This window comes from Neofelis nebulosa, chromosome 5 (assembly GCF_028018385.1).
Source record: "Neofelis nebulosa isolate mNeoNeb1 chromosome 5, mNeoNeb1.pri, whole genome shotgun sequence".
Lineage (NCBI taxonomy): Eukaryota > Metazoa > Chordata > Mammalia > Carnivora > Felidae > Neofelis > Neofelis nebulosa.
This window is the reverse complement of record NC_080786.1, coordinates 90,686,408-90,708,330: the sequence shown is the minus strand read 5'-3', so window position 1 is coordinate 90,708,330 and position 21,923 is coordinate 90,686,408. Positions and strand designations below refer to the sequence as shown.

Sequence of the window (21,923 nt, the reverse complement as noted above, 5' to 3'; positions counted from 1 at the left end):
TTAAATTAGTGATTGGGTTTTTTTTTCTTTTTTTAAAAAAATGTTTATTTATTTTTGAGAGAAAGAGAGAGTAGAGGGGGGGGGGGCAGAGGATCCAAAGTGGGCTCTGTGCTGTCCCTGACGTGGGGCTCAAACTCACAAACTGTGAGATCATGACCTGAGCTGACGTTGGATGCTTAACTGACTGAGCCACCCAGGCAACCCTCTTTCTTCATTTTTTTTACTTTTAACTGATCTATGTCATTACATTTAAACTGAATTAAAAAAAAAAAAAAGAGGTTAGAGTGGGAGAGAGCCAAAGCATAAGAGACTGTTAAAAACTGAGTACAAACTGAGGGTTGATGGGGGGTGGGAGGGAGGGCAGGGTGGGTGATGGGTATTGAGGAGGGCACCTTTTGGGATGAGCACTGGGTGTTGTATGGAAACCAATTTGACAGTAAATTTCATATATTAAAAAATAAAAAAAAAATAAATAAAAGTGACCAATAAAAAAAAAATACTAAAATAAATAAATAAATAAAAAATAAAAAAGAAAAAGAAAAAAAAATAAACTGAATTTTTTTGTAGATAGCATATAGTTGGGCCTTGACTAATTTTTTAAATCCAATAAGACAATTTGCCTTTTAGGGGCGCCTGGGTGGCGCAGTCGGTTAAGCATCCGACTTCAGCCAGGTCACGATCTCGCGGTCCGTGAGTTCGAGCCCCGCGTCAGGCTCTGGGCTGATGGCTCGGAGCCTGGAGCCTGTTTCCCATTCTGTGTCTCCCTCTCTCTCCGCCCCTCCCCCGTTCATGCTATGTCTCTCTCTGTCCCAAAAACAAATAAAAAACGTTGAAAAAAAAAATTTAAAAATAAATTTAAAAAAAGACAATTTGCCTTTTAAAGCAGAGTTTAGACCATTTGCATTTAATATAGTTTTCAATATGTGTTATGTGTAAATCAGTCATATAGGCTATTTGTTTTTCTTTTTAATTTTTTTATTATTTATTTTTTGAGAGACAGAGACAGAGAGCAAGCAGGGGAGGGGCAGAGAGAGAGGGAGACACATAATCTGAAGCAGGCTTTAGGCTATGAGCTGTCAGCACAGACAGTGAGAGTTCACTGCTGCCTCAAACTCATAAACTGTGGGATCGTGACCTGAACCAAAGTCAGATGGTTAACCAACTGAGCCACCCAGATGCCCAGGCTATTTGGTTTTTATCTATCTGTTCTTTGTTCCATTTTAACTCTTTTCTTGCTTTCTTTTCGATTATTTTATAGCATTCTGATTTTAATTCCTCTGTCGGCTGATTAAATTTTAAATACCTCTTCTTTTTCCTTGTAGTCATTTGTCTTACAATCCATATCTTTATCACATTCTACCTTCAAATTATACCATTTCAAGTATGGTGTAAGAACCTTATACCAGTATCCCATATCCAGTCATAGTATCCTTATATCCAGTCTCCTTTTCTTTATATTGCTAATGTGTATTTTACTTCTTTATGTGATATAAACCTCACAAAACATTGTTACTGGTTTTTTTTTTTTTTTAAAGAGCTTAGGTAAGCCGATAGTGGCTAATTCTTTTTTTTTTTAAGTTTATTATTTATTTATTTATTTATTTATTTATTTATTTATTTATTTAGAGAGAACGAGCAGGGGAGGGGTAGCGAGTGAGGGGGACAGCGGATCTGAAGCAGGCTCTGTACTGACAGCAGAGAGCCCCATGTGGGGCTCAATCTCACAAACTGTGAGATCATGACCTGATCTGAAGTTGGACGCTTAACTGACTGAACCACCCAGGCGCCCTGGTTACTGTGTTTGATTTAAATGATTATATTTTAGAGAAAATTGTAAAAGAGAAAAGTCTTTATATTAACTCCCATATTCACCATTTCTGACAGTTTTTGTTTCTTTTGTGTAAATTCAAATTTCCATCTGGAATCATTTTTGTTTAATCTGAAGAACTTTCTTTAGCATTTATTATAGTTCAAGTATGCTAGTAACAAATTCTCTCATCTTTTGTTTGTCTGAAAGTGCCTTTATTTCACCTTTATTTTTTGAAATAATTTTTGCTGGATATAAAGTTCTAGATTGACAGAGGTTTTCTTTTAGGACTGTAAAGATTTTATTCTATTATATTCTGGCTTACATTCTTTCTGATGTGAAGTCAGTAGTAATTGTTGTCTGTTCCTTATATAGAATGTGGCTTTTTCTGTGATCTTTTCTAGTATTTTCTTTCTTTAAAAAATTTTTTTTAAACATTTATTTATTTTTGAGAGACAGAGAGAAACAGAACACAAGCTGGGGAGAGACAGAGAGAGAGGCAGATACAGAATCAGAAGCAGGCTCCAGGCTCTGAGCCGTCAGCACAGAGCCCAATGCAGGGCTCGGATTCACAGAACCCTGAGATCATGACCTGAGCTGAAGTTGGATGCTTAACTGACTGAGACTGAGCCACCCAGGCGCCCCTAGTATTTTCTTTTAATTATTGATTTTTAACTGTGTGAGTGTAGTGTGCTTTGGTAAGGATTTCTTTGTGTTTATCATTTTTGGGGTTGTTTTTCTTTCTTGGACCTATGGGTTTATATTTTTTATCAGTCTTAGAAAACTTTTATTATTTCTTCATATTTTAAAAAATCTCCTCTCCTGTCTTTCTGCATCTCCAGTTACACGTATGTTAGATAACTAACATATGTATTGTTTTACAGGTTATTAAAGCTCTGTCCATTTTATTTTCAAGTTTACTTGTCCTTGCACTTTGTTATAGTTCATTCTTTTGAACAGTTTCTTTCTTCACAGATCTTTTCTTCTGCAGTGTCTAAGCTGCTTTTAAGCCCATCCAATGAAATTTTCATTTTGGATATTATATTTTACTACTCTAGAGATTCTGATTCTTTTTTTATAGTTTCCATTGTTTTAATTACATTTATGTCTTTCTTCAAATTCTTGATCACACTTATAACACCTGCTTTAAAGTTCCTATCTGCTAATTTCATCATCTTCACCATTTCTGGGTCTGTTTCTATTGACTGATTTTTCTCCTGTTCACATTTTCCTACTTCTTCACATATACAGTAATTTTTTATTGAATAATGGACATTATAGGTATTACTGGTTTGGTGCCTGGATTTTGTCTTTATTTAAAGATTAAGTTTCATTCAAGCAAGTAGTTAATTACTTGCAGATAAGCTTTTTCAGCTTTGTTTTGAATGGATAGGATAGCCTTTAATCTTGGGCTAGTTTATTTTTAGCCTTCTCTCTAAAATGTGGCCTTTCTGAGGTATCCCTAGCAAATGCCCCAGGTGTTTAATAAGGTTTCTTCATTCCAATTGGTCAGAACTTGAATGTTTCTAAACTTTACTTAAGTTCTAGTAGTTGTTCAGCTTATAGTTCCCCCAGTAATTGTTATTTAACTAGCCTCATGAAGTCTATCCTTAAACCTACACTAAAGGTTCATGCAGACCCTTATGCGTATTTCTGGAGCTCTTTCTCTGATATTCTGCCCTGCAGATTTAAGTTGCCTGAATCTCTCCTAATTCCAATTTCTCTCTCCTCATTTTGCAAGAGAACTGTATTCCGTTTGGCTTTCTTCTATCCCGTGCTTAGGTAAATACCTCCAGAAATAAATCTAGGGAAACCTTTGGCCTCATCTTATTTGTTTTCCTTCTTTCCAGTATCACAGTCTTACTGTACCTATTGTCCAGTGTCTGAAAACACTTGTTTCATAGATTTGGTCCAGTTTTCTATTGTTTGTGATAGGAAGGTTATCTGGTACCAGTAACTTATTGATGGCTAGATCACCCATATCAGTTTTATTTATTTTTTTAAGATTCCACTTTTTTAAGTTATCTCTACACCCAACATGGCACCTAAAGCTCACAACCCTGAGATCAAGTGTTGCATGCTCTTCTGACTGAGCCCGCCAGATGCCCCACCCATAACATTTTAAAAATGTAAAATTTTTATTGAATAAAAAATATATATACTAAGGGGTGCCTGGGTGTCTCAGTCAGTTAAGCATCTGACTCTTGATTTCAGCTCAGGTCATGATCTCATGGTTCTTGAGTTTGAGCCGCACGTTGGGCTCAGTGCTGATAGCATGGAGCCTGCTTGGGGGATTCTCTCTCTCCCCCTGTCTTTGCCCCTCCCCTGCTTACACACACACACTCTCTCTCTCTCAAAAAAAAATACATATATATATATATATATATATATATATATAATACATACTGAAAAATTGCATAAATCTTAAGTGTATAGCTTGATGAATTTTCATTAATTGGACTTACTGGTGTAATTAACACCCAGATCAAGAACAACAGTATTAGAACTCCAGGAGCCCCCTTAGTGGCCCTTTTTAAATTTAATAACACTTAAAGGTAACCAATATCCCAACTTCTATTACCATATATTATTTTTGTCTGTTTCTGACTATTATACAAGTAGAATAATATAAAAAACAACTTTTGTGTCTGGCTTCTTTTGTTCAATTTTATGACTGTGAAATTCATCCATGTTTTGTGTGTAGTTGTAAAATGTTCATTCTCTTTCCTGTGTGCTATTCCACTATATGAATATTCTAAAATTTGCTCATCCTGTTAACATTCTTATATATGTCTTTTGGTTAACATATGAATACATTTCTATTGTACATATACTTATAAGTGGAATTACTGGGTTAACCCATTCCAACAACCACCAAACTTATATAATTAGTCTAGCCATTTCTTCTGACCTCCAGACTTAAACATCCAAATCTGTTTGACACCTCATTTATAAGCATCTCAAACTTGTATCCAAAACCATTTACTCCTCTATGTTCCCTGAATCAGTAAAAGCCTTCTTAATCCATCTAGTTACTTAGGGAGTCATTCTTAATGCTCCTCTTTTTTTACTCTTCCCAGAAAATCAATCCATTATCAAGTCCTTAGATTCCACCTCTCATTTATACATGTCCTGAAATTATCTAACTCTCACTGTCTCTACTGCCATTACCCTAGGTTAAGCCACCATCATCTCTAGCCTTGACTAATGTAACTGCCCCTAAACTGGCCTTTCAGCAACACCTCCTGACCTCCTCCAAAATATTCCCCACAAATAGCCTGAGTGAGCTTTTAAATATGTAAATCAGATTCTACTTAACATTTTATATTAGCTGCCCATTAACCTTAGGATACATTCCAAAATACAGTCTAAAATCTATTATGTGGCCAATAAGAGCTTGCATGGTCTGGCCTCTGTCTCGTCTCAGCCCAAGCTTGCTCCCTTCATTTCAACCACATTGACTTCCTTTCATTTCTTAGAACAAACCAATTTCTTTCATGCCCCAACCACCTAACACTTAATGTTCTTTTGGCCTGAAACATCCTTTAAGGTTGTTTCATATACCTGGAACTTAAAAGACACTTCTTTAAAAATATCTTCCCTGATAGTCCAAAATTAATTCATCATCACACCCACTAGTTTTTCTTCATAGTACCGATCACAATTTATAATTATGTAATGATTTATGCTTTAACATCTCTTGCTCCTGTTACACTTTAGATTCCATTCAGTGTTATGTTCTTTCCTGTAACCCAATGCCCAACACCGGGCTTGGCACGTGATACACAGTCATCAAGTGTTTATTTAATAATGCATGTCCAGGCAAAGGGTGAAAGGGGCCGTAGGGTCTGCATCTGGCATTTCTTTGCCAAGGTTAGGTGCCTGCTTGTGTGGTGATAGATGGGACAAGTCCTTCTCTTGCTCACTCAGAGGGGGCTTTTCCCCCCGCTCCTTGGATAATGTTTGCTGTGTGGCCGCGTGAGAGACGAACTGACTCCAGATACCGGCGACCAGCAGGAGAGATTAGCTTCATTTGTGAAGGACAACATTAGCTGTCACCAGAGGACTTTGCAACGTCTTGGCGCAGGTGCGTGAAAAGCTGCCAATCTTTCCTGGAACGGGGCGGGACAAGCTCGGACCTGGGGAGGGGGCGGGCCAATGTGTCTTCCCACAGACCCTGATTGGCCTGGGCGGGCCGAAGGGAGGGGGCGGGGCTTGATCCCGCCAGGCGCCAGCCACGTTGGACGTGGGGCTGCCCCGAGGAAAGGCCACTCCCTGGCCCCATAATGCACTGCGGGCGCGTCACTTGGAGCGGCGGGTCTCGGCTCGACAGGTACGACCTGGCCCCTCCCAGTTCTCGTTCCTCAACCCTCTTAGGGTCGCTCAAGATTGGGTCCCTTCGCTCTCCCTCCCTCCCGCCACGGCTGTGACCCTCGCCCTCGCGACTACAGACTTCCCGAGCAGGAACCCAGCGCGTGCCTTGGGGGGCGGGAGCCGGGTGGTTGGAGCCGCGGAGCATTGGAGGGGTGGGATTGCGGGGACTTCTTCCCCTTCAGCTTAACGGGGCTGTGGGGTCGCGCGAGTGGCAGTTGCCCCTTGGCTGACCTGTCTTGGGTATGGGACTGCTCAGGCAGGGGACCCCGGGTGAGGGACAGTCGCTGTGGGCTGCCAGCAGTGGGGGGCATTCCCTGGCGTCCAGTTGCTAGAAACACGGCCATCTACCTAGGCTACTTAGGTGGACCAGAGAGCTTGATGTGGCATTTCCTATTTTTTAAAAACAGAGTGGGATTTGAACTAGTGGCTTACTTTGCGTTCAGTGGGGTTTTAATGAGCATTGAGCCCAGAGATTTGACCTCGTTGGCCAAAGAAGCCTCTTAAGGCCCGTTAGTGGCACTTTGGGTGCAATGTGGCTTATAGGAGACCTGAGCAATTGGCTCCACAGATGTAAGAGGGCTCCAAAATAGGAGGCCGAGCCCCAGCTGGCTTGAATCTCTCTGCCAGCGAAAACAACTTTGGACTTTTCTCCTCAGTTTCCTGGATCACCCTCTTGGGGGCAGTTGGAGAGCTTGAGAACCAGTCCCTCCTATGCCTGTACAGCCAAGGCAAAGTCCAGGGCTAAAGTGTCAGCCACCAGACGCGAGATGTTGTAATCCCATCTCACAGGTGGAACAATCACTTTTCTAAATTCTGAATTTGCTCACGTGCTGAGATTATAAGGAAGTAGTACTTGAAACAGTACCAACACTTTCCATTATTGAAGGTTGTATTTCAGTATTTGGTATGTGTGATCATGCCCTAAATTAATGGGATATCTGGACATTTCTTATGTTGAGAACCATGATAACCAATTTAGTACCTTTGTGTGTGTGTATGAATTGATTTTTTAAAAATCTATGTTTTATATCGATGTTTAAAAGAAGCCTAGGTCTTTTCAAAGGGGTGCCTGTGACTTTCCAAATACCTGAGTAAGAAACTTGAAAACGTTGTGAGGCAGTATCTCATAGGGTGGTTAGAGTTAGGCCTGGATCTAAATCTGTCACTTGCGAATTTAAGAATTGAATAAATTTCTTAACTTTTCTGAGCTTGAATATCCTCAAAGGAAAAATGGAACTGATAGTACCTATCTCATAGGTTATTGGAAGGCTTAAATCAGGTAGTATATAAAGTGCCTGATAATTAGAGGGCAGTCAGTAAATCAATAATAATAAGCAATATTGCACTTTCAGTCTTCAAGGTGATGTTTCAGGTTCTTTATGTAGCTCTGTAAGGTAGATACTATTAGTGTCTTTAAAATAATCCTAGGAGATACGTGCTATTAGTGACCACAATGTATAGGTGAGCAAATTGAATACAGAAAGGCAAAGCTTGCCCAAGTTTACAGTTAGCACATGGTGGAGCCAGTTTTTGAACCCAGGCACTTGTTCCAGACTCCATCCTGTTAACTGTTATACTGCCTCTTACAGAAAATGTAAGGTGGTCTTTTATTATTTCAAAGAGTAGCTAGAAAGCTTCTGTATCACTGACTTCTTGCTCCTTGCTGGTTTAAGGAGACTGATGTAGCACAGTGATACAGAGATACAAGATACTTAAGTTTAAGCACCAGTTCTGCTGTATATTCGTAGTGACATTGAGAAAGGGACCTTCAGTTTCCTCATCTGTAAATGGAGATTATACCTACCTCACTGTTGGGGACTCACAATTTGTGCATGTATTGAGGGCCCTGTTCCTAGATATGGGTATCTACTCTGGAGCCTGAGGTCTTATACATACTTTGTAGTACAAGCACCTATAATAGTATTGAAGGCTTCTGGTAAGGTGGGGGCATAGACAAAGCCATAAAATAAATTCTGGTTGTCCTTGGCACTCTTTCCCCTTTTCCTCTTTTAAGCTCTGTCTTTCAAGTGTCTTTCTGTTAACCTATGGCTGTTGAGTCCTTCCCTTTTCACTCAATCTTGCTCCCACCCTGTGTGACATAATTAGTATAGCTTTCTCCCCCCAAAACCCCTGCCCCCATTTCCACAGATCTCAGCCAGCATTTTCAATGAAATATGTACCAAGGGAGTGTTTCCCATGCAAGATAATTTGAGTATAAGCAGATGAACATTAAATAATTTTCCAAAAAATTAAACACACACATTTGGATGAAACAAAAAAAATTCTCTAAATTAGAAAAATGTAACACCTCAAAACTGATTTCACAGATATTATTGCTAAGGATAGGGCAAAAAATAAGTCAGTTGAAAGGCTGCTTTAGGTAAATAATAGTACAAGTGCGATGTAGATATAAGAATTCTGAAAAGGATAGTTGGATAATTAAGTTTGGGAAATAATGAACTTAAAATATGAGTGGTTAACACAATATGAAATGTTTTTACCTATTATGAAAGCATCTTGTTGAAAGTAGATATAAAATATACTTCTGTATTGGATTTTGTTAATTACTTTTTGAGAAATTGCCTTCCTGGTGGCCCACAGTCATTACCCCACAAGGTTCTGAAGAAGAGATCAGCCTCTAGGTAAATGTTTTCCCAGACCTACCTAGATTCTAATTTGGGCTTTTTCCTTTAGCAGTTGCTCTTGAGGAAAGGATATGCAGGTCAGTACCCAAATCCCTATGAGTTTTCTGCTATCTAAAGACAGATTTTTTTCAGGGTTAAAGGTGAGGGAAAATGGATCATGCTAAAAATATACCTATGGCCCTGATAAAACTACTATTGCCCTGAATCTCCCCATGCAAATGTTAACCTCTTGATTTCCTTCGTTCCTCCCAACGCTTTCTTGGTTTCCCGACCACCACTGTGCCTAGACTCTAAAGGTACTCTAACCTTAGCTTGGTCTTCATGTGGGTGGATACCTTTTTCTACTATCATAATCCAGATGAGATTGGAGTGTTTTTTTTTTTTTTTTAAGGAACTGCATTAAGAATCCAAGATAGAAAGAGAAGGGAGGTATTAGTTGATAGAGGAGAGATTGCTTATCCTAAAGTGATTGAAGTCCATCTACAAATTAGTTAAGCCTGACATTATTCATTGTACAGTCATACTAGTTTCTTTTGTTAGTTCACTGGTTTGGATGTTAGGTCAAATGACTCTGGGAGGAAGAGATTTAACTTTTTCTCTTCAGAAGAATCTTATCTACTAATAGCAATTTTCTGACAACCTTTTAAGAATTTTGACAGGGACTATCAGTGCTGTGTTGTGCTTTTGGTTACAAGCCCAAATGTATTAGGAGTATCTGAAATGCAGGTTTGTCTAACAATGGTTTTCTAATTAGCTAAGTGGTGGTCAACACAGGTTGTGTTGTGTTTGCTCTTTTCATCTATTGATGATTCTTGGGGGTAGCAATAGCCTTTGGCATAGTCCCTGGCATTTGGTATGTACTCAATAAATGTTTGTTAAGTGAATGGAATTTGCAGGTTGGTATTTGTTTCTCAGTATATATTTTAGGAAATATGAATCATATCTTTCTGTTTTTAATTCATAAAAGAGTAACTGACAATTACATGAAAATTGCCACTCTGTAATAAAGATTATTCTTAATATTTCTGTTGAGATCCTAGACAGATCAGGCATAAAATAATACAGTCTAGTTTTAAATACTAAGAATATGGGTGTTTGGAAAACTAGAAGTCACAACCCTGCTCTCATGTTGATTCCCTGAGTACTTATTGTGTTGCAGTAAACTTTGGGAAGAAAACATTTTATGTTTAAATAATACATGCCTAAAGGTATGAAGTAAGACATTTTCCTACTTTCTTATTCTTAAGCTAAATATCATAATTATGGTTTAATAAGCAAAACATAGTAACAATTTTTAATAGGGGTTTTTAGTTTAGATATCATCCTTTGAGGGAACCCAGCTTTCTCTTGCTACTGCTTTTAGAAACGGAAAGAAACTGATTGAATAGAAAAAAATAATTTGAATATGTCATGTTGGAACTTTTGTTGGAAGATCCCATTATGGTAAAGGCTAATTTCTGTTGGGTTTTTTTTTTTTTCATTTTAAACGAATGGAGGAGAAAAATATTAAAGAGTAAGGGCATGTTAATACCTATCTATTCCTCTCATTTCCCCATGAAAAGATGATGCATTAACTTTGTTATTTGGGTTAATGTTTCTAGTCAATTACCATCATGAATGGATAGTCACATTTTGACTTTACATAGCAACAAAAGCTAGGAGCTGTAGTACTAATTTCCAGATTCGGTACCAGATTGGTTTTCTGCGGCATTTTATTTTTTTTATTTATTTATTTATTTTATTTTAATTTTTTTTCAACGTTTTTTATTTATTTTTGGGACAGAGAGAGACAGAGCATGAACGGGGAGGGGCAGAGAGAGAGGGAGACACAGAATCGGAAACAGGCTTCAGGCTCCGAGCCATCAGCCCAGAGCCTGACGCGGGGCTCGAACTCACGGACCGCGAGATCGTGACCTGGCTGAAGTCGGACGCTTAACCGACTGCGCCACCCAGGCGCCCCTCTGCGGCATTTTAAAATATTCTAACTAACTCAGTTTTTCATTTTTGGAATGAGATAGTCTTGACCTATCTGAACAGGGCAGGTAAGGGTTAATTTAGTCCCTGAGATACAATATCTTGAAAAAAGCTATGAAATTGTTAGCAAATTTTTCAGTGTTCACCGTTGCCCCTACTGCTAGCAAAGCAGTATTTAGTAGCATTATGCTCTGAAGGCCTGTCAGGAAAGAGCTATCACTTAATTTCAGACTGTGAACATGTTTTAATTTAGTGTTTTTGAAAGTATGATCTGTAGAAACTAAACATAGCATTTACCTGGGAATTTGTTAAAAATGGAAGATTCTCAAGCTCCACCCCACAGTCAATGGATCAGAATTTGGGGGTGGGAGGAGGTTCAGAAATCTGCCTTTCTGACCAAACTTCCAATAGTTTTTATACAAGCTAAAATTTGAGCAGTATTATATATCTTAAATCTAAGTTTCCGTTTACCTGGTTTCTTTCAGACCTGGCCTGTGAAGTCCTTTTATCTATTTTTATGAAGCATGATCAGAATATAATAAAAGAGACCATTATGATTTTCTGGTATAAAGAGATTGAGAGCAGTATTAAAACCACTATTCCTTTAGCTTTAAGATTTACTATGAATAATTTTTTTCTTATTATAAAGGTAATATATGGCCATTGTGGGATATTATGAAAATTTAGGAAATTATAAAATAACAATCACACATAATCCTGTTTTCTGGAGATAAGCATTATTATAATTTTGGCATGTTTCCTTCTAATATCTATTTCTCCATTTATCTCTCCCTTCTTTTTGTCTTTATGGAAAACAACATTTGCAGTTTTTATCCTGCTTTTTTCCTAATATAAGGATTTTACCACATTATTAAACTGTTTTTTACAAACATAACTATTGTGCTTTATATTCCATCATAGGGATGTATTATAATTAACCATTTCTTTTATTGTTGGATGTTTAGATTGTTTTTGGCAATTTCTATGAAAGAATGTCTTTCTGTTTAAAATGTCTGAATCTGATTACTTCCGTTAGGATAGGGTTATATATTGTGGTCAAAGGGCATAAATATTTTTAAACTCTGTTGAATATCACCAAATTAGTTTGAGTAAATATTTCAATATTTATCTATGTAGATACTTATGAGAACACCAGAAAGAAGCAAGTATTATTTTTTAAAAACTAATTTATTAAGGAAAGTGTAGTATGTCATTGTTTTAATTAGTATATCTTTGATTATTAGTGAGGCGAATAGTTTTTTTTATCTAACCCAAATTGTTCATTTTGTTTCAGGTCTTCTCTGCTGGTTGAAATGTCTATGATTTTATCTGCATCAGTCATTCGTGTCAGGGATGGGCTGCCACTTTCTGCTTCTACTGATTATGAACAAGGCACAGGCGTGCAGGAGTGCAGGAAGTATTTTAAAATGCTCTCGAAGAAACTGGCTCAGCTTCCTGATAGATGTACACTGAAAACTGGACATTATAACATTAAGTAAGACTTCAGTTTGCTCTCTTTACCGAGTGGTTGCCATCCGAATGAAATTTAAGTGGTTGCAGTAAAAATCAGTGAGTGATTAGGAAAGTGTGTTCAAGTCAAGAATCACGTGGTTCTGAACTTCTACAAAGCAGTAGTCATGTCATTGCCCCTTTTGCAGTTTCTCTGTGTTTAAATCTGGCTTTAGAAATTTTTATAGTTTTGTAGATCGAAGGTATTTTATAAGTTGGTCACTAGGTTATTTATTGGTGTTCTTACATGCCAGGCAAACTGTAATGGGAAATACAAAAAATTGTACATGATACTTTACCTCAAAGAACTTAAGAAGTTTACATTCTAGTGAGAGAGGATAGCACTCATCTGTATTTATTGTATATAAAGATGGTAACACTGGGTGATGGGGTAGAGTGACTTTATGGTAGTCTAGGGCTTCTCTGAAAAGGTAATATTTGAGCAGAGACCTAAAAGATGAGAAAAAAGATGGTCATGTGAAGGATGCTGTGGTTAAAGAACAAGGCAGAGTAATAGCTAGTGCAGAAGACCTTTGATATTGATGAAGGGATGGAAAGAAAACCAGAGATGCTGAAGCAGTATGGACAATTAATACAGTGGTGGCAGAAGCTGAGGTCAGAAAGGTAGGAATGGGACAGGTTACATAGAGCATTCTAGGCTGTGGTAAAGAGTTTGGATTGAGTCTAATGTAATAGGAAGCCCGCTGGAGAGTTATATAATGTGGTTTTGGCTTTGAGTAGATCATCCTGGCTGCTGTATGGAGAGTGTGCTCTAAAGGAGAAAGAGTAGAAGCAGAGAGATCATTTAGGAAACTCTTAAAGCAGTTCATTTAGAGGTGATGGCTTATAACTTGAATGACAGTGATAATGATGAGAAATGGTTGGATTGGGGCTGTATTTTGGGAGTAGCACCAACAAATCTTCCTAATGGATTGTAGTGGGATGTGAGGAAAAGAGAACAATCAAGAGTTGCCTCTAGATTTTTGGCCTAGAGAATGTCCATAATTACTTGGCTAATGGGGCTGAAATGAGTAAGATTGGAGAGTGTATGTTTTTTGGTAAAAATCAAGAGTTCTGTTTGGACATGTTAAGTCTGAGATGCCCAGTAGATATTCAGGAGGCACTGTCAGGTAGGCAGCTGGATGTGTAAGTCTGACATTTAGTGAAGAAGGACAAGTATGGAGATTTAGATTTGGGGGTCAGCTTATTTATAATTAAATCCATGGTAATAGATAAGAACCCCTTGGGGAGCATGCACATGAAACAGAGGCAATTAACTCTTCAGAAGTTTGACACTGATTTTGCATACAGAAAGAAATCAGATAAGGACAGGGTCCACAAGGGATATAATTAGCAGAGGGCTTCATTTTTGAGATGAGACACGAGCCATGTCCTGAAGAATTCATAAGATTTGGTTAAGGCAGAGAAGAGGGTGTTTCAGGTGTAGAGAGGAAAGGCAGAGTGAGTAAAGAATGACTTAGCACTGGGAGTACATTCACCCATTTGACCTGGTGTAGTGAATGGTGATTTAGGGATAGTTATGGGAAATGTCAGATAATTAGTGTGAGGCCAGATCCTGGATTTCCCTGAAAGTTCAGACTGAGGGATGTCACTTTGATGTAATAGGTTAAAAGAAGCTGTTATTGCAGGTTTGAGGGAAGTGACTTGGTAAAAAACAATGCTGAGGCAGTGAAATGGAAAGTCTGAGAAAGAGATTAACTTATAATTGGGGCCTGAACTAATAAGATGTAAGTGCAAATGGAAAAGAAAAATGCCAACCACAGAGACACTTCAAAAGAAGAAATGGTCAAGCCTGATAAGATGGAATACCAGAGATGAAGAGATGGAATACCAAAGATGACTTAAACCTTGGAATTGGACACAAAGAGGTCTTTGGAAAGGGTTAGGCTAGGCACTATCTTGGGTATTTTACATGAGGTTGTGACTAGGCAGTCCATTGAGATGGGTAGAGATTTTGGAATCATTCACATAGAAGTTGAAACTGTGAGGGTAGAAATGCCCACTGAGTTTCTGAGATGCCCAGAATAGACCCTTACAGAATGTCCATAATTATTTAGATCACCTGGATAATGGTAAGATCATTAAATTGGGTTTTCAAAGGGTTTAACTGGAAAATGTGGTGGTGGTGATGGTTAAAATATATTTAAAATGATGTCTAACCTTTTGTTTTATGGAGAGAAACTGGAAACATTTTAATATTCTGTTTAATAGGCTCTTTTAGTACCCTTGGTCATTATTCTGAGTTTCAGTTGATATTATATAGTATAGTAGACACATGTCAGAATTATAGAAGATTGTTTGAATGCATATGAATTCTGGCAGATATCCTGGACTTTATTTTTTTTTAATTTTTTTTTTTTTTTAATGTTTTTTTTTTATTTATTTTTGGGACAGAGAGAGACAGAGCATGAACGGGGGAGGGGCAGAGAGAGAGGGAGACACAGAATCGGAAACAGGCTCCAGGCTCCGAGCCATCAGCCCAGAGCCTGACGCGGGGCTCGAACTCACGGACCGTGAGATCGTGACCTGGCTGAAGTCGGACGCTTAACCGACTGCGCCACCCAGGCGCCCCAGATATCCTGGACTTTAAAGAACAGCTTTTTTTTTTTTGCAAATGGGTTTTCTTTCTGTATTCTCTTCAAAGTATAGTATCATGTAGTAAAATTTTAACACTCCTCCAATTCTGTTTTGAGTTCTAGATTTTGTATTATTTCTTTGTACCTCATCTTATTCCACAAAGGATGTGAGGCAGTTTACAAAAAAATATAATAATTCAAGAGCACAGGAAAGAGAATCACATAAAGGTAGAGATAAAGATAGGAGAATAATAAACTGAAGTAACATTTCCTTCTGGAGATGCAAACTGCATAGTCCATTCATTTGTTGAAAAGGACTGCAAATATTGCCCTGAGCTTCCTTATGGCCAAAACAAAGGAGGAGGATGAATCATTTACAGGCTACAGTGTCCAGGGGATAAGAACATTGCTCTTCATGTTACTGAGACTTGATGTATGTAAAGAGGGACAGCATTTGGATAGCATTCTTCCAGCAGCCATAACAATGAGCTTATGATTTTTCTTACAATATTCCTCAGTGTAAGCAAATGACATAATGCAAAAAGCAATTTTATGAGAGAGAGTTTATGAGTGAGATGAATCAGCAGTGGTCTAATCTGGCCTGATCTGACAATTTTGAAATGTCTAAAGGAATAAATAGATTACATGGCCTTCAGAACCACACCTAGAAAAGCCTATATGCACATTATTTTTGTAACCAAGTTTTTTAAAAGGATTGAATAGTAGATAAGTTTAATTCTAACTCTTGACAAGAACCTGGGTTTTATGTATTTTCTATCATTGATTAGAGGACTTGTTCGTTGTTTTCTAGTTTATTGAGGTTTTCATGCTATATGACAGTACATTTAGACTGAATTATAAAATCCCTATAAAATTGGGGGTTTATACATTACCTGAGTATTTAAAATTCTCTTGTGACACCTCTTTTTCTAACTACCCATGAGCTTGCCAGATAAAATTTAGAGATTTGCAGTTATAGCATCACAGCATTGCCTGAGACTGGCACTAGGCTGCCTGTCTGCCTTCTTGAAGCCCGGCCTATGGCCTCCTTTTTCTTCAATCCCCTTCCTTGCTGCTATTATTTTATTTCTCTCATGATCAGTCCCTTCATACATTGCCTGTAGAACTTACTTGACTTCTTTCTCATTTATATTTTTCATATTTTAAATTTATTTTTAAATTTCTATATCCTTTCTCTGTAGTTAGCTCACTGAGATAATTGATCTGCTCTGGCTTATAAATGATTCCTCATCTCTTAGCATTGTGGTTTTCAAATTGGTGTAGAAATTGAGGTGCTCTTTGCAGAATACCACTGAGAACCAAAACATAGTAGCTAATAAGTATGTAATTATATGCTAAATCAGATGGTAACTTGCACTGGATTCTAGTGCAGTAGGTAGAGAAAAACCATAGAGTTTGAGAAAAAAATTGGGAGAGTAACATTTTAAAATTAAATTCCTCCCCTCCCCCACACCCACCCTGTATTAGGAAAATGATGAACTTTACCACATTGTAGTGGCTGAATACTTGAGTTCAGCTGATGGAGCCCATTCTGTGGAGCTTATGTTGGCACAGTGCCTTGCACATAAGATACTAGCTGCTAAATGAGGGATGGTTGTTTTGGGAGTATGGCAGTGTTCAAAGTGCCATAGAGTTAAGTCTTCATTTTGTCAAAATACTTCAGTTTGCCTTGTTGGTTAGTGGGTGGTTGAGGGGGTGCATAATTTAGTTTTGTGATTTCTTCTCATGGTCCAGTTGAATCTTTGAACAACACGAGTTTGAACTGCACAGGTCCATTTATAAGCTAATTCTTTTGAATAAGTATAGTATAGTACTGTAAATGTATTTTCTCTTAAGATTAAAAAAATTTTTAATGTTTAGTTTTGAGAGAGAGAGCACACGTGAGCTAGGGAGGAGCAGAGAGAGAGGGAGACACAGAATCTGAAGCAGACTCCAGGCTCTGAGCTGTTATCACAGAGCCCACTGTGGGGCTCGAACCCATGAGCCATGAGATCACTACCTGAACCAAAGTTGGACGCTTAACCGACTGAGCCATTTAGGTGCCCCTCTCTTATTATTTTTTAAATAACATTTTCTTTTCCCTCACTTATTGTATGAATACAGTCTATAATACATATAACATACAAAATATGTGTTAATTGTGTTACTGGCAAGGCTTTCAGTCAGTAGTAAGCTATTAGTAGTCAAAGTTTTGGGGAGCCAAAATTCATGCTGTTTTTTGACTGTGCAGGAAGTTGGCGTCCCTAACCCCAGCATTGTTCAAGGGTCTGATGGTACAATTCTATGTAAAACTTTAAGGAATTTATCTATTCCATAAGTTGAAGGAAACTTTCCTTAAATTGTCATAAATGTTTAATGTATAAACCTATGTCAGAACTTAGGAAACAATAATAACTAAAGCAATAATTATGAACCATATGAAATTAAGTCGTGTCATGTGGGATCTTAAAATTTTGAGATTGGTTTTGGGAGTTTGAAAATCATAGTTGTACATTTTGAGGTCTCATTAAACATTGAGATACTCCTCTTATGAAAATGTAAACTGCTTTGGGAGGTCAGTCATACTCTACTGTGAATTTTAGTGCAAGAAATAAAATTTCTTAGTTCTGTCTTTCACTGAATTCTTTTTAAGTCTGATAATGTCTGTGAGCTGTATAGGTTCTCTCTTTACCTGAGTCTTTACTTTCTCTGTATTTGTCCACAAACTACTATCGCTAGCCAGGAATGCTATTTTAGGCTTACCTGCCTTTTGTTTTTAGTTTCTTGCAGTGCTTTTCTTTCACTCTTTGGTGCTATTTTCTGATTATAAGAATAACAACTTCAACAATGACCCAGTTATTAAGTACCTGCAGTTTCCAGGCACTTTTCTTACGTTATCATTCAATTTTGCAACAGCTCTTTTGCATTGTCCAGGGCAGACACACAACTCACACTAGCTTAAGTAAAAAAAAAAAAAAAAAGCGTTCTATGAAGGCTAGGTTGGCTTCTGAGTTAAATGGAGCCAGGGACTCATGTTGTTATCAGGAATATTTCTCTCATTTCTTCCCTCTCTCTCCTTTTGCAGATAGGTATTCTCCATGTATAGGAAAACACTTTACTGCCAGCTGTAGGCATACTTCATTTCAGGTGAGCCAGCCCTCTCCCTCCATGTTTCAGGGAAAGGACTTTATTAGTCTGGCTGTGTTGTGGCCCATTTCTGGAATAGCATTGTGGTCAGAGGGCTGAGGTACTTTTGGTTGGATCCTGGATACATGTCCACCCTTTGGATGAACAGCTTTACCAAAGTCATATAGAATAGGTAGTAGAGCTGGAGAGAATTCCCCAAAGGGAAGGAGAGAAGGGTTGTTGGACAGATAGCCATTGTAGTACTACCACTGCTTTTTTACAGATGAGGAAACAGACTTAGGGACTTAAGAAACTTAATCACAGTCAGAAAGCCAATAAATGGTATATATGAACCATAGTCTTTTAGCTTCAGCATTCACATTATACTCTGGTAAAAGAATTGCCTCCCTTTACCTTTAACCTCTGTCTTTATAAGGTGCATGTGTAACTCTCCTAATTCTTTTTACTTTTTATGGAGAGAACAATTAACTAGGGAAGAGAATTAAGTGAAACTTATCCTCCCCCCTCCTGTTTTTGGTTGAGAAATAATGAGGAATAGAGTATGTATGAAGTCTAAAATTGATGAGCCATGGGGTGCCTGGGTGGCTCCATCAGTTAAGCGTTTGGCTCTTGATTTTGGCTCAGGTCATGATCTCGTAGTTCATAAGATTGAGCCTCACATTGAGCTCTGTGCTGATGGTGTGGAGCCTGCTTGGGATTCTCTCTCTTCTCTCTCTCTGCCCCATCCCTGTTAGTGTTCTCTCTCTCTCTCTCTCTCTCTCTCTCTCTCTCTCTCTCTCTCTCTCTTTTTCTTTCTCTCTCAAAATATATATATATATATATTAATATATATATATTTAATATATATATATATAAAACAGCTTTTCAACCACATACATGTTAAGTAGGCTTTTATGAACTGGTTTTGGAACCTCATTTCTCTTACAATACAGTTTTTGTGGAAAAATGAGTTCTAGGTGCCATAAAGTTTTGGGATACCACTGAGAGGTAAATGAGGGATTACCTTTGATTGATTATCTTAAAAAGTCAAGATTTCATTCTTTGTGGTGTGAAGGTGTTAGAGTTAGTGGGAGAGCATGAATCAAGGGATAGATTAACTCTGCAGAAAAGAAAATGAGGGACTTCATAGGCAGATTTTTCTTGCTGTTTGTTTCATCCAAGGTTTGGATGGTGTAATCCTTTGCCCACTTAAAATTCTCTGATTCTCGTTTTGCTTACTGTTATAAGTTGCTGTCACCTGGCATGCTGCATATTAATAAATATTTTCTTACATAATGGGTTTAAAATTAGTGACTAAATGGGTCTTTTTAAAAATTTTTTTTAATGTTTATTTTTGAGACAGAGAGAGACAGAGCATGAACGGGGAAGGGTCAGAGAGAGAGGGAAACACAGAATCCGAAGTAGGCTCCAGGCTCTGAGCTGTCAGCACAAAGCCTGACGTGGGGCTCGAACTCACAGACCGTGAGATCATGACCTGAGCCAGAGTCGGACGCTCAACTGACTGAGCCACCCAGGCGCCCCTAAATGGGTCTTTAAAAAAATTTTTTTTTAATGTTTATTTATTTTTGAGAGACAGAGACAGAGGTGTAGAAAGAGAGAGGGAGATGCAGAATCCGAAGCAGGCTCCAAGCTCTGAGCTGTCAGCACAGACCCCAGTGTGGGGCTTGAACCCATGAGCCGAGATCATGACCTGAGCCGAAGTTGGATGCTCAATTGACTGAGCCACGCAGGTGCCCCTAAATGGGTCTTTTATTCATTGGATAATGTATTCATAATTTATCTCTCCACCAGTGGAGGATAATTGAAAGTTTGCCACATAAGAGAGGCCTAAGTGAGAAAAGAAGTTCCTGGTAGAATGCTGCACATGGGAGACACTCAGTGTTACTGAGTTTTCTTTCTGGTTCTTTCTGCTCGCCCAGTGATGGCACAGTCTTGCTTTCACTTTATTTCCTATTAGGCATATTTGGTGATAATAAAATCTGTAAGTTATACTCACTTTCATAGTGTCCAACTTATTCTTATATTTAAAAGTTTAAGTGCTTTATTTTAGGGAATGGAATTCAGCATGAAAGGTTCTGTTTCAAAGATAATAATTTTCTTGGGATGCCTGGCTGGATCAGTCGGTGGAGCATGCAAGTCAAGATCCTGGAGCTATGAATTTCACCCCCATGGTGGGTGTAGAAATTACTTTATTTATTTATTTATTTTTGAGATTACTTTAAAAACATATATATATATGTGTGTGTGTGTGTGTGTGTGTGTGTGTGTATAAAGTTTAAAAAATAATAAACTTACACTTAGCAATTTTAACAGATTAGAGATGGCATGTCCTTCTGGAGAACTTTTCTTCACCCATGAAAGCTATTCCCAGGGCAAATGAGGCTACAAAGGATTGACAGATTTTCTTTGTGTAATGGTACAATGGTACGTACCATTGTAGGGAATACAAATGTTAATTATTACTGGCTCAATTTATTAATAGTTTGCTGTATACATTGTCATTTAGCATGCTACAAAATGCAGTTTTATTTTCTTGTTTTGTATGTTGTTGTTTTAAGTGCATTTACAGCACCTTATTGCAAGTGCCTGGCAGGCGGAGATTTGGTCTTTGAAATCAGAGTCTGTAGAGTAGAATGCTAGACATATGCATGAGAGGTGCTTTGTATTTGCTGTGGGGAAGACCGTTGCTTTCACTCATTGTTTACTTTGGTACATCAGGCCACAGTTGTCCTAATAATGTCAGTGTTTCATTGGTGATGTGTAAAATTTCTTTGACAGTTCATAAATAAAATCAGATACTAGAAAATGCTTAATGTTTAAAACTGCTTATTTTATTGGATTTTAGAAATCACTTGAGGTATGGCCTGCTTGGATACATGACAGAATTAGCTTTTTAATGAAGTGATTGAAAGGGGTAAATACGCCTTATCTGCAGTTTCAACTTTTCTGTCAGCCTTACCTGTTTAAGACACACTTGATCCTAGAAGGCCCTAAAGAAGTTCCTACTGTTGGGGGGAGGAACCAAAGATGTAATGAGCATGGATAAATTCCTTGGCCAGAAGAAGGACAGTTGCTCTAAAGACCAAACCGCATTGGTACCAAAGCCCAGAAATAGAAGGGAAGTAAAAAAGAAATTAGAGCAAAGTAGGAAGAAAACAATGGCAATTTAAAAATTGTGCTCAGGGTGTTGACAGGAAAAATTTTGGTGTGTGTGTGTGTGTATTAGTAATGTTCATGATAAGAGGAGAGTAGACCTATCTAACAGATATGTATAGCCATCTGTAGATGAGTAATTCTGCATGGTATCTGAGAACATCTCTGTCTTTAGGGGAATGTTGAAAATTCACTGACCTGAACCCTAGAGCCTTCTTGGAACACTGGAAGAGGAGGTGAAGTTGTACTCTGTTCTGTAAAATTTACTCAAATATTTATTGAGCTTCTGCTTTATGTAGATACTTTGTGTAGACACGGCTGGGCTGTACAATTATATGTGCACAATATGTTGAACAAATTAGTGTGTAAATGAGTGAATGAGTGACGTCATCTTTGCACTCATATATTCACTAATTTATTGAGCACTTATTGTATCCTAGACACCAAATATTCTAGTTGCTAAGAATACAGTGGTGAACCCTACAGAAATTATCTCTGCTCTTATGGAGCATAGATATTAGTGAAAGAGACATTACAACAAATAAACATATGAATATCTAATTACAAACTGGGCTAGTTACATGGAGAAAAATAACAACTGCTATGATACAACCATAAGGGTGCGATCCATTTAGATTGTGTGCTCTGGGAGGGTCTTTAAGTCCAAGAATGATGAATAGGATCAACCATATCAGAATTGGAGCCATGATAGAGACG

General features: G+C 38.0%; 1 protein-coding gene across 4 annotated transcripts in view; it reads left to right on the top strand.

The window, feature by feature from the left end:
- The first annotated feature begins 6,055 nt into the window (after nt 1–6,055).
- The window catches only part of SEC22A (SEC22 homolog A, vesicle trafficking protein), an 86,752-nt gene continuing 70,884 nt past the window's right edge, over nt 6,056–21,923 (top strand). For 2 of the 4 annotated variants that reach the window (XM_058731164.1, XM_058731162.1), the window contains exons 1-2: nt 6,059–6,140; nt 12,095–12,295. In XM_058731164.1, the coding sequence (XP_058587147.1) occupies nt 6,094–6,140; nt 12,095–12,295 (248 nt within the window). In that variant the 5' untranslated portion in view covers nt 6,059–6,093. Of the gene's footprint in view, nt 6,141–6,837; nt 6,971–6,993; nt 7,068–12,094; nt 12,296–21,923 lie in introns of those variants that run through there. The other 2 variants (XM_058731165.1, XM_058731166.1) reach the window with 2 other exon arrangements.